Genomic DNA, 13,370 nt, shown 5'->3' with positions numbered 1-13,370 from the left:
ACAACCAGGGTAGGTCTTACACAGTGAATGGTAGGGCACTGAGGTGTGCAGTGGAACCAAGGGATCTGGGAATACAGGTCCATAATTCATTGACAGTGGCATCTCAGGTGGATAGGGTCGCAAAGAAAGATTTTGGTACATTAGCCTTCGTAAATAAAAGTATTGAGTACAGCAGATGGGACGTAATGTTGAAATTATATAAGACATTAGTAAGGCCTAATTTGGAGCATTGTGTGCAGTTTTAGTCACCAACCTAAAGGTAGATGTAAATGAAGTTGAAAGAGTACAGAGAAAATTTACAAGGATGTTACTGGGTCTGAAGGACCTGAGTTATATGCTATTATTGAGGCTGCCCTAGTGCTTCAGAGATCCCAGTTTGATCCGGAACTTGAGTGGTATATGTGTGGCGTTTGCACATTTTCCATCACGGGTTTACCCACATCCCAAAGACTACAACACTGTAGGGCACAGGAGGAGAATTAGGCCATTCAGTCCATCGAGTCTGCTCCGCCATTCTGTTATGGCTGATTTACTAATCTTGTCAACCGTATTCTCCTACCTTCTCCATATAACCTTTCAAGCCCTTACTATTCCTGGTACTGGATATACAAAGTCATCAGGTATAACCAATGCCATCCTTCCAGTGCCAACATAGCATAGCCACAGCTTACTAACCCTAACTCAAATGTCTTTGTGATGTAGGAGGAACCAGAGTATCCAGAGTGAACCCACGGGGAGAACGCACAAAGCCCAGGGTGTGGAGAGTCACAGGGTAGAGTGTCACACCAGTAAGAATACATCTAAGGGCCATCAAAGCACCAGTTATAGCCAGTTGAAACTAGGTTCCTTGTAAATGAGACAGGCTGCACCAAGACATGGAGTTAAACTGGCGCAAGGCACAGCCTTGGCATTGTAGAAGAACAAGGTCATTGAGCGCATCGAGTCTCTTCCACTATTGATTCGCGGTTTTCTTCTCAATCCCACTGACCCAGTTACCTTTGCCACCCTTACCAATCAAGAACCTGTGTTAAATGACTGCTGCAAGTTAATCCTTAAGCAAGCAGTAAAAAGAACCAAAGGAGTGGTGGGGAGGGGGAGATTATTGAGAAAGTGAGAGAGAATTAATGGCAGGGCTACAGGGAAATAAGGAGGAATTGTTGGGAATGTCCTACTGTGCCCCAATAGGCTGAATGGACCTCGGTAGGACTGAGATCCGCCCCACTGAATGACATTTAAAACAATGGAAAGAAAAACAGCTTATCTGGACTGAGGCCACGCACACAACACCGACCTGCATCTTCAGCCCATCTCAGAATGGACGTCACTTCATTGCCAAAGGTGGTGTTACACTGTCTGCGCACGGAGGCTGCACTCACGCCCACGGTGCCTTGATTCGCCTTAACACCACACAGGTAGGCTGTCGCTGTGCCCGCACTGTCTGGTACCTGGGCGTTGGTGTTGTAGGTCTGGTGAATGAAAGGCAGAGAAGTCACATCGGTGTCGAGCTGAGCCTTATCGTTCCACCTCCAAAAGGAACCACACATCTCACAAACCAATCAAATACAACAAAATCGTAACATCCGATTAAATTAGCCAATCGTGTGAGTCAGCAAAAGTTATATAATCAAACCGCGCATGATCAGTCTTACCAAGAGGAGGTAATGTTATTAGGAGTGTTTATCCTTTTTTTTCCCTTGTAAGGGGGAAAATGCATCAGTTCCACGATTATCACATTTATGACATTTCTGCCTTGTAATTCTGGTGGTCCTAGCAAGATGAACTCAAGCACAGGAGCATGAAGTCACTCTCTTAATCACCAGTGCTTTATGCAAAGGGTTGAGCCTAGTGAAGGGGCACTGAAGTCCAGTGTTTAGTAAAAGAGGAGGATTGTGAATGGGATGGGATGTGGGAATTATGTTTATTTATTTAGATACAGCCTTCCAGCCATGCTACTCAGCAATCCCCCGATTTAATCTCATCACAGGACAGTTTACAGTGACTAATTAACCAGTAGGAGGAAACCAATGCTGTCACAGGCACTCCTCACAGGCAGCGGCCGGAATTGAACCCAGATCACCTATACTGTAAAGAATCGTGCTAACCACTAGGCTACTGTGCCGCCCCAGTGATATGACATCTACAGTAATATCATTAGGAAAGTTGGAAAAGGGCGGCAGATACTGGCATATTGGTGGCTGGAAGGTGGATGGGGCAGAAGGAGATAGCAACTATGAAGACAGGCAGTGGAAGGGTGATAATGAAGGCAAGTACTGTTGGGGGGGGTGGTGCAGCACAGAAATTACATGGTTGTTGCAGGCACTCACGCACACCACATTCTACTGCTTCTACATGGAAAGACCTTTGACAAGCATTTCCTAAAGCAATTTAAATACTTTTTTGAATGAACCCTTCTAGCCATTAGCACTATCTGGTTAAGAGCAAAATTCAATTTTTTCATGCACTAGCCGGGAGGGAGATTAACACAACTAGCAATAGAGAAAGGGCCACCTTTGCAAGAGCTATATGTGGGAACTTGTCCATTTCCAAGAACCCTTCCTCTCCATTCTTGTTTTCCAACTGGCCTTTCAGAATTCGAGCGGCTGTCACTGTGGGGATTCCCATCCCTGAAGAAGAAGAAAATTGCCTTATCAGTGAGCACACCAGCACTCTCCCCCCCACCCCCAATGCTTTCCCAGATTACCTTCTGGTCTCTCCATCTAAGCACATCTTTATTTTATCATATGTCACTTTGCCATTGGCAACAGGACAGGAGACCAATAGTTCTATAATAATTGGAGCAAGTGGAGTCGGTTGACAGTGTGTGTTCATTTTGCTTGTGTACAGAAGTGGTACTGGGTGACTTAAACTTGCTCCAACTTAATATCATCCATGGCAAATTATCAATGGCACTACCATGTTCACAAATTGGAGTAAGTCCTCGGGACACTTTGGAAGAGGTCGGCATGAATTATTTCCCATGATTCAATCATTTGAAGAACAAATCTAGAAATATGTAGCCCAATGAAATGATGCCATATTAAGAAAAAATACACTGGATTGTGACCCTAGTCACATTACAATAAAGGTCCCAAAGTAATCACAGTCAGTACAGGCCTCTGCATTCTCAGATTCTCAAGCTACATTTATTTTTGTTGCGATATGTGTAAGTTGAAGGCAATCGCATGGGACAATAAACTGATGAGAAAATAGCTCAGAGAATGGAACATATAGGAAAAGAGAAACCCTATGATGCTGCTGACCCATTTATTCTTCAAACAAAACTGAATACCAGCTCTTTCCAGCCTTCACAAATCACCAGCTATTTCTGAGACAGCAGATTCTTGAGATGCTGGAGATTTTGACCATACACAAAATGCTGGAGGAACTCAGCAGATCAGGCAGCATCTATGGAAATAAATAATCTGTCAACGTTTGAGGTCGAAATTCTTCATTGGCTTGAAACATTGACTGTTCATTTCCCTCCATAGATGCTGCCTGACCTGGTGAATTCCTCCAGCATTTTGAGTGTGTAACCACTTCTTTTGTCCCTGCTGGTCTTGATTAGGTTCCCCTTCCTAATCTCAGTGTAGGAGATGGCGCTATACTTAATCAACCCCTTCCCCTCAAGTTCCTCCTAGCTCCCTCATAGGATTTGTTAATAGCCGTTTCACGTATACCTTGTAGTTCTGAACTCACACACCATGGAAACATCGAAACTTTCAGCCTGTCTAGAACATTTTCAAGGCAGCCACTAATTCAAAATTTAACCTGGAGATTAATTGCTCAGCCACCAATGAGTGCAAAGCTCCACAATGTAGTTTGAGAGAATAATCAGTCCAGTTATGTCACACTGCTTTATGGGACATATAACAAAAGTCAGGAACAGCACTGATCCTTTCCTGGAAAGATGGACTCTTATTGCTGAGAGCAACTTGACCAGCTGCATTTCCAGAGACAGCCAGTAAAAGGAGGTTTCACTTACTAATCAAGAACCTATCACCCTCTGCTTTAAATAAACCCAATGACTTAGCCTCCACAGCCATCTGTGTCAATGAATTCCACATATGATTCACTACCTTCTGGCTAAAGAAGTGACTCCTCATCTCTGTTCTAAAGGACATCCTTCAATTCTGACACTAGGCACTGGTCCCAGACTCCCCCACTACAGAAAACATCCTCTCCATGTCCACTCTATATCTAGGCCTTTCAATATTCGATAGATTTCAATGAGATCTCCCTCATTCTTCTAAACTCCACCGGGTACAGGCCCAGAGCCATCAGACGCTTCTCATACATTAACCCTTTCATTCCTGAGATCATTGTCGTCAGCCTCCTCTGGACACTCTCCAATGCCAGCACATGGAGACATCCCTACAACGTACTCCAAGCTTCCTCAGAAAGGAAATTCCATTCTGTTAAATTCAATACTGACCATTGCTGCAAAAAAGTCTCCAGAGTGTAGCAAACTACCTGCACTTAAAAGTTTTGAATCCCACTGCCTAAGCATGCAATGTCTCATTGTCAATCATGGCTGCTAAAATTGACACATGGAAGATCTTCAAAGCTAAAGTCAACAAAGAAATTATTCATCCGCCAGTATCGGAAACATACCATCCCCTAGGAAAAGAATTAAATTTTTTGCCACGCCAGTGTTGAGCTTTTGTAAACTGAGAGCCCGTTTCAGTGTTTCCTGGGCTTGGTTCCTCCAAAACATAGGGTTCATTTCATGCTCTGTAATAGGCAACACAAAATAATTAGACTCAAGAACATTGTTGATTGGAGCAATGGTTGATGCATCATAACAGATTTCACCAGCATTTGAGATACAAGCTACTTAACGACAGTCTGCACTTAAACTGCTCTGAACTCCAGGACAAAACAAAAGGTGCTTTTTTTCTGGTAGTGACTTTGTTGAGGACCCTTTTTGGCAGCTTTAACCCTAACGGAACTGCAGCTATCTCATGGCTCCAGTGAGATGGAGTTTGTTTCTAACCTTTAGTTCTGTGTGGAGCTTGCTCATTCTCCCTGGCTTTCCCCAGAGATTTCCTCACACCCAAACCTGCTGCTATAGGCAACACACAGAAAATGGTAATGGGCAGGCGTGAAATAATAGATTACATGAACAATATTACTCTGACAGCTGGCCTCCTTCTACGTCATTAAGAGATTTGAGTCGAGAAGGAAATGGACTTTATATCTTTATTCATTTTACTTGCACTGGTGAACTACTGCAGTATTAGTAGTCACGTGTGATCAAGCTTGAGACTGGTCGACTCCGCAATGAGGACCCCACTTGAAATAATGATGGAATATTAATTCATAGCAAAATAAGTAGATGACAATCCAGGTGAGTGTTGAGCATCCTGGATGGATGCATGCAAAACACGGGTGATTCCCTCTACTTACTCTTTAAATAGACTCCATCTATCCAGGCTTCGAAGCTGATCCCTGCGCTAACCACCGTTAGAAGTAATGCAGACTATATTTACCAGTTTCTTTCTAAGCAGAGGAGAGCATAAGCATGAGCACTGCAGGGAGAGAAGCCGAGCACCTTTCTTCATAAACTTCTTGACATTTCAACAGAAACCAGATCAAGTAGCCCACAAATGGATTGTGCATATGTATAGCAGAGGCCATTTGGGCTGTAGAAACAGGAACAGACATGCAAGCACTTGGCAAATAGAACATCCTTGCCGAGCCGTTGAACTGCACATTTTTCAAACCTGAATCCATTCCCGCTAGGATGAAATTGGATCCACTGTACAGTCTAGCATGCAGTGCAATTATTACGCATGTTAATAATATGCCTCTGTAGGAGGGCAATATAAAGCAGTTAATTTTTGTTGAGAATCAAGACAGAAAAAGATCCCCTCACAAGCTGAAAATCCAATGCGACAGATTGAGGCGCTCAAGAGCAATGCATGAATCTCCCAACACATTCAAGACAAATGACAGCACAAATGGAACATTAAATGTGATAAGCCAGGCCTCTGAGATCTGCCTAACCTGGTGGTGGGAGGCGTATCTGGTTATAGATTCGCTTTTTCTTGAGTCCAGCGGGTATTTTGCCTATTGAGGTCAAAGAGACGGGAATATGAAATTTTATTACAAGGGATTACTTTGCTACAAAAACTAAAGCCATTGAAATGCACCTGTAATTGGAAGTTGTAATTTCAACATGAAATTGAGACTACTTGAAGTAAAAGGAAATTCAGCCTGGATTAAAAAGTAAATGACGGGCTGATGGTGTGGGGGTTGGAGGAGGGAGGAGTTATATCACACGTAACACCACCAGGGTCTCAGGGAGATTCCAACACTGCCTCCTGAGTGGTGGCCTGGTATATCTGGCATAGCTGCTCTGACGCCAGTTCCAACTTAATGGAACTCAGGGAGGTTTAACAAGGATGTATGAAAGCTATATTTCCCAGGTTATCATTCCCGTTGTGTAATGTTAGTTGCTGTCTCTCCCTTCATTCGTTTGTGTGGTTCAAACTCACAAGGAAAGCATTCAATACTTTGGCAATAATTTATTGACATCTGGAGGATTGAGAGACATTATGGAGTGGTCAGGTGTTCATTACACAATAATTTAATTTAAATATCAATAGCCCAAATACTTGACTCTCAATGCAAGTATTAAGAGTACAAGCCTCAAGCCCGCCTGTTGTCCCTAGTAAAGGGTGGTGGAAGGAAACTACAAAGTTCTTGAAGGGAAGAAAAGTCACGCTATGAGGAATTCTCTCTAAATGGCCTCAAGGAAGAGAGGAGTTCCGCATGACGGACTCCATGTAAGTAATGACCACACTCCTCCAAATGCACAAATGGCAGGGTAATCGGCAGCTTTCAGGGGATTGCGAGTTTGGGTGGCGGTGGTGGACAAACAGATCGCTAGGCTCCTCCAGGGTTGGACAACCCCACCCTCTGACCAGATGATGAAACCTCTAGGCATGGAGATCGTGATCTGCAGAGGCAATGAACAAATGAAAGGTGAGGAATGAAACACAGTAACAGATGAGGCAACGTAGTGAGTACACACGGCTACAAACAAATGATGAGGAACTACACCAAACAAACATTTGACATTTCAATTACATTCAAAGAGAAAGATGATATCAGTGCCATCAAGTTATCCTTCATGAACTTTATCAGCATTGGATGATTAATTCTATAGGAGAGTTATATACGCATTGACTAGGAAAGGAAAGGAACAATAGTGAATGAATCCATACAAGGATTAACATACTTGAAATGTATTGGGAATGTAAAGGGGGTTTCTTCTTTTTTCTTTGTTACTGTGTATGTAATCAAAAGGGCTTCTTTGTTTTGTTAACTAGCAGGAATGGGGGTTTCTTCTTTTCTCTTTATTACTGTGTATGTAATCAAAAGGGCTTCTTTTGTTAACTAGCAGGAATGCTTCTTTGTTGCGAGAGAGTGCTGGAAGCTTGTTTGGGTTAAAATTTACTGATAACGAGAATTGTATTCCTTTGTAAACCAAATGGGGATTAATGTTCTTTCTTTTGAGTCTGTAAGCTTTTGTTGACGGGCTTTTGGGCAGATCAGTGCGAGGGGGTTGAGAGAGAGGACACAATGCTGTAAGCTGGGTGAGGAACGGACCCTAAGCGGGGCTCTGAGGCCAGGAGGTACTCCGGGGGGGGGGGGGGGATGAAGCTAGATGTGCTTGGTTGACCACTCGGAGGGTCCTGAGCTGCGAGTCGAGGAGTTCTGAGTGGATCGAGTGTTGGCCAGAAGACTTCAGTAATTGAGCTCCAACTGTTGTGCACGAAGTGGTTTGGACTTTGATAAGTTTGGCGCCTTTTCTTTATTTTTTTCTCTTCATATATACTGTATCGTTATTAATCACTTAGTTATAGTAACCTTTATAAATTGTAATCATTTAATCGCTTATGGTGTACTGTCTGTTTTTCGGGAGACAGGGACATCACACAGCATCCAAACCAGCTGATTACATAGTTTGGCGGGGCCGAAGGCTGCTCCCCCTAGACAAGAACGAGCTGAGCGAGCCTGAGGCAACCCAGGGAGTTACAGGAAGAAAACTCTATTTCACCCACAAAAACAATTTGAGAATAACAAAAAAAAACCTCAGAACGCTGCTGTGCAGAAGTCTTAGGCACATGTAAAAAAAATCTGTAAAGCAAAGATGCTTTCAAAAATAATGTAATGAAATTTCTAAATATTTTAAAAGTTTTAAAATATTTTAAAGGAGCAGTAAAGCGTAAAAATCCAATCAATATTTGGTGAAACCACCCTTTGCCTTTAAAACTGCAACAATTCTCTTGGGTGCACTGTTGTGCAGTTTTATAAGAGAATACGCTGGTGGGTGGTTCCAAGCGTTTTGGAGAACTTGCCGCAGTTCCTCTGCAGACTTTGGCTGTCTCATTCACTTCCATCGCTCTAGATAATCCCAGGCAGCCTCGATGATGTTGACGTCAGGGCTCAGGGAGCCATCTAAAACCTTACAAAATCTAGGGTGCCTAAAACATTTCAACAATATTGTACACGATAAACGCGATTCTACATAAATCTAGAAACTGGTTTAACACGTCTACCACTTCCTTGAATGATGACACAAAAGACTGCCAATGCTGGAATCTGGAAAAAAAAACAAATGTTGGTGGAACTCAGCAGGTCAGGCAGCATCTGTGGAGGCAGAGGGATGATTAACATACTGGGTTAAGACCCAGAATTGAGACTAAGAGTATAAAAGAGAAATAACCAGCTGAAGAAGTGAGAGGTCGAGCTGAGGCAGGAGTTGGCAGGTGACAGGTGGAACCAGGTAAGAAGGGAGACGATGAAAAGATGGGGCCAGGTAAGGTAGCGAGAGGGGTGACATCACCATAAATGCCAAATAAAATATGAATATGTCAAATGCTTTGTAAAATTTAGAATCAGATTTATTATCATTAACACTTGTTTGGGGCAGCAAGACAGTACAATACATAAAATATACTACAAGTTACAATAACAAATATATATTTAAAAAGATGTGCAGAGTTAAAAGAGAGCAAAAGTAATGAGATCGTGTTCATGGATTCATTTTTATTCAGAAATCTGATGGTGGAGGGGAAGAAGCTCTTTTTAAATCATTGTATGAGGCTCCTGTACCTCCTCCCTAATGGTAGTAATGAGAAGAGGACAAGTCCTAGTGGTGGGATCCTTAATGATGGATTTGAGGCATCACCTGAGAAAGATGGTGTGAGGCTAGTGCCCATGATGGAGCTAGCTGAGTTTACAACTTTACCTATAAATTCAATCACAAGGCCCATGGATTTGTTTGATGGAAAATATATTTCCTCAACTAAAGAGGAAAATGTCAATGACCATTCCTGATTCATTTCACATCATGAAAACTCAACTGGGCACCGTTGTGACCTCTCTCCCACCCTCCTCAAAAACTCCTCCCTCCATTCCACAAAGCTCCCATTCCATGATTCTCACATTCCTTGCATATAAAATGGCTTTATTCCTATGTGTAACTTCAAATTGCTACAGGAACAACCACTGGTAGCCACAGGTTTCTTTCCACTCAGCACTGGAATGAAACCTGTGTAAGATAAATCCCTTACATACCATTCATCCTTCAGACTGCCTCAACACTAGAAGGATTAATCTGCACCCCACTGGACTGATTAACCCCCAAGGTCTATGCCAGGCATGGGCAAACTATGGCCCGCGGGCCATATGCTTTTCAAGCTTTTTAATCCGGCCTGCAGAACTTGATGAAATTATATTAATAAACCTTGTTAACGTTTTTTCCCCGCAATTCTGGCGTTTTCCCAATAGATGACGCACTCTATATACATTGACCTTTGTTGAGGTGCAGCGTATTACTCCACATTTGCGCTTTACTTTGTGACCTTGTGTCGACCCATTTCCTGGCACATCCGAACCGGCTCACAATTAGCCAGCGTTCCGGCTAAGGGAGATAGCCTGCGGGGATTTGCGAGCACAGAGCTCTGCATACTGGCGCGCTTTCACTGTTCTGTCATTGTGCGGGTCGTTGTTGAGTTTTGGCACAGGGGACAATTGAATAAGAAGGAGCAGGACAAGTAGACCTGCATCTCCTACCATTTTTGAAATAAAGACAGTCAGGAGGAGAATGATGATGATAATATCTTGAAGGATAACAGAATTTTCAGTGCTTTAAAATAATAACTGTTACTATTAAAAAAAGCTGTATTTTATTCATTTAATTTTCAGTGTTTTAAAAGTCATTTCAATAAATAGCTAAATACCATGGGACTTCAAAGACAGATATTTTGTTGTAATGCATTTGTTCATTTTCAATTGAAATTAAAGCACATGTTTTCTACATATCCCATGATATTTTATTTTCTCTTATGAGGTGTATTACCAAAACACTCCGTCCATCTGCTCCTGGTCTGGCCCCCCTGTCAAATTTTAGAACCCTTTGTGGCCCTCAAGTCAAAAAGTTTGCCCACCCCTGGTCTATGCCAACAATCCATTCTAGCTATTCCCGAGCTTCCTAATACCTGACTCACTCACAACACTAATGATTTCCCCAGTGGAGACCCGTGTGTCTGTCGCAGGTCTTCCAGCCCCTACCACCTCTCACAGCACTATATCATCTGATAAAACTCTTAAAAAAATTCTACCGCAGTGTGCACACACACGCACAACATCGGAGGCGCTCAGCAGGGCAGGCCACTATTGGTGGGAAATGAACAGTCGACATTTCAGGTCTAGGTCCTTCATTAGGACCGAAAGGAAAGAGGGCAGAACCTGAATAAAAGGATAGGAGGGGAAGGAAAGAGCACGAGCTGGCAGGTAATAGGCAAATCCAGGTGAGGGAGGAGGCAGGATGGTGGAGGAGGGATAATGGGACCGATGTGAGAAGCTGGGAAGTGATAGGTGGAAGAGCAATGAAGAAGGAGGAATCTGATAGAAAAGGATAGCAGACCGTGAAATAAAGGTAAGGAGGTAGGAAACCAGGGCTAAAATCAAGATTCAATCACATTCTTTGTGTTAATGGTATGGAAATTAAAACTTCATACCATAGGTGCCAATTTTATTTCAAAGTCAATAGTGAGAAAATAATATGCACTTGAATTATTTAGTGATACCACCTGAGAAATCATAACCACCAAGTGTCTCCTCTTCGTCTTCGTCATTTCAGCATTTTATCACAGTGCACCAGCCATAATTTGGCAATGCACTGGAATCCTTCTCCAGAGAGGAGACCAACCTTATTGTCTTCAAGGAGCTGGTAGGATCAGCAATGGAGCAGGGGACCAAGAAAGGATTGGCTCTTATTGTGTTTCATTCTGTGCCAATGCAGAGGCAGTGAAATGTAGTTCATTAACGATTGGTTTAAAACAAAAACAACATTTACAACATCGTTAAGAAATTAGAAGAGAGTGAGTGGGATCAACAGGTTTAATAAAACCAATATTGGTAAGAGATTGTACCTGGTATGTATGCACAGATGAGATTCAGACTGGCAATCAGCAACACAAGAACCTTCATTTTATTTCTGGATAATTAAATCTTGCTTCCTGCGATCCGACTTTCAGAGAGGTTTGCCCTGATGCACTTGAGTGTTCCCTGAAGAAAATAAAAGAAACAATATTTATTGAGTTTCGTGTCAGTCAGTCAGTCAGGGCACGTTACACACAATCTGCTAGCCACCTAGATACACTATATTCAAGTAAATACTAACTTGAATACATATTTTCATCAATACAAACATTGTTAATTTTTTTTCAATTAAGGTAGTGGAAACAGATGATTAAACTGAAATAGAAGATGAAAGTTAGCCCAGATAGCAGGTATTCCTGTTGAATGCCCTGGGTGGGTATTTCTCATTTTCAGGGAACAGGAAAGATGTTGATCATTGGGATCTTCAGAGTAAAGGCATAGAACTGAGCTCTAGAGATAGGGTTTATTGACAGGGTGGAGAAAACATAGGAGCTATTTATTTAGTAACACAGGGAGGTACTTGAGGTTTGAAAGAGACCTGAGGTACTGCACAATCATAAAAATGGGAAATAACATCATTATGTCCACCTCAAAACAGGAATCCTGGCAGGGGCTGTAAAGGTACTTAGTTGAATTTCTAAAGTGATGGGAGATGACTGGAAAATAGTTATTGTTTCATTGCACTATAGAAAAAATGGTTTTCATGAGACTGCACAATAAAAAGCAATGCCATATGATTTAATTTCTTGCTTCTCTCTCCTCCCATCTCCCATCAGGCAAAGATACAAAAGCAAATTCCACCAAGGACAGCTTCTACCCATCTTTATAAGTCTATTGAATGATGCCCTCATACAATACACTCTATCAGATTTTTAAAAATGGTTTAAAAAATGTACAGAAAATGTTTGAGGAACTCAGCAAGTCAGGCAACATCTAGGAAAAGAGTACAGTCAATGTTTTGTGCTGAAACATCACCTGTACTCTTTTCCTAGATGCTGCCTGGCTTGCTGAGTTCCTCCAACATTTTGTGTGTGTTGCTCAGGTATCCAGTAAATTTTCTCTTATTTTAAAAATCGCAGTTTTTTCAAACCATTCGTTAATAATCTACATTTCATTGCCTCTGCTGTGGCACAGAATGAAACTGATCTATTATCCCTCTCAATCCCATTCTCCTGCCTTCTCCCATAACCCTTGATTGCCCTGATCAACCAAGAAGCTATCAACCTTTGCTTTAAATATACTCAGTGACTCGGCCTCCACAGCTGTCCATGGCAATGAATTCCAGATCCACCACCCACTGGCTAAAAAAATTCCTTCTCATTCCTGTTCTAAATTGACATCCTCTATTCAGAGGCTGTACCCTTTGACCCTAGACAAACACAATATAGGAAACATCCTCTCCAAATCCACTCCATCTCAGCTTTTCAATACTCCCCCCCCCCCCATTCTTCTAAACTCCAGCAAGTACAGGCCTAGAGCCATCACACACACACCTCATACATTAACACCTTCTTTCCCAGAATCATTATCGTGAATATTTATTCCTTCTACCAAAGTGAATGGCCATACACTTCCCGACACTACATTCCATCTGCCACTTCTTTGCCCATTCTGCCAATCTGTCCAAGTTCAATAAAGTCAATCCAATTCAATTCAGTCACCTCCAAGTATCCTGAAACTTCACCCTTATTAATGGACTCTGACATCTTCACCAACTGGCCTATAACTTCCTTTCTTCTGCCTCCCTCCATTCTTAAACAGTGGAGTGACATTTGCAATTTCCTAGTCCTCCAGAAGCATTCCAGAATCTAGTGATTCTTGAAAGATCTTTACTAATGCCTCCACAATCTCTTCAGCAACTTCTTTCAGAACCCTGGGGTGTAATTGATCTGGTCCAGGTGACTTATTTACCT

General features: G+C 42.3%; 1 protein-coding gene across 6 annotated transcripts in view; it reads right to left on the bottom strand.

Annotated features, from left to right (window-relative positions):
- LOC132382003 (alkaline phosphatase-like) overlaps positions 1–13,370 on the bottom strand; it is a 94,359-nt gene that overhangs the window by 35,408 nt on the left and 45,581 nt on the right. For 5 of the 6 annotated variants that reach the window (XM_059951781.1, XM_059951783.1, XM_059951785.1 and 2 more), the window contains exons 2-6: positions 11,448–11,583; positions 6,007–6,069; positions 4,612–4,731; positions 2,509–2,624; positions 1,292–1,466 (exon numbers count right to left, since the gene is read on the bottom strand). In XM_059951781.1, the coding sequence (XP_059807764.1) occupies positions 1,292–1,466; positions 2,509–2,624; positions 4,612–4,731; positions 6,007–6,069; positions 11,448–11,505 (532 nt within the window). In that variant the 5' untranslated portion in view covers positions 11,506–11,583. The remainder of the gene's footprint in view (positions 1–1,291; positions 1,467–2,508; positions 2,625–4,611; positions 4,732–6,006; positions 6,070–11,447; positions 11,584–13,370) is intronic. The other variant, XM_059951782.1, reaches the window with a different exon arrangement.

The sequence above is a fragment of the Hypanus sabinus genome, chromosome 27 (genome assembly GCF_030144855.1).
Source record: "Hypanus sabinus isolate sHypSab1 chromosome 27, sHypSab1.hap1, whole genome shotgun sequence".
Taxonomy (NCBI): domain Eukaryota; kingdom Metazoa; phylum Chordata; class Chondrichthyes; order Myliobatiformes; family Dasyatidae; genus Hypanus; species Hypanus sabinus.
Note: the sequence above shows the minus strand (reverse complement) of the source record. Positions and strands in the feature narration are given on the sequence as shown.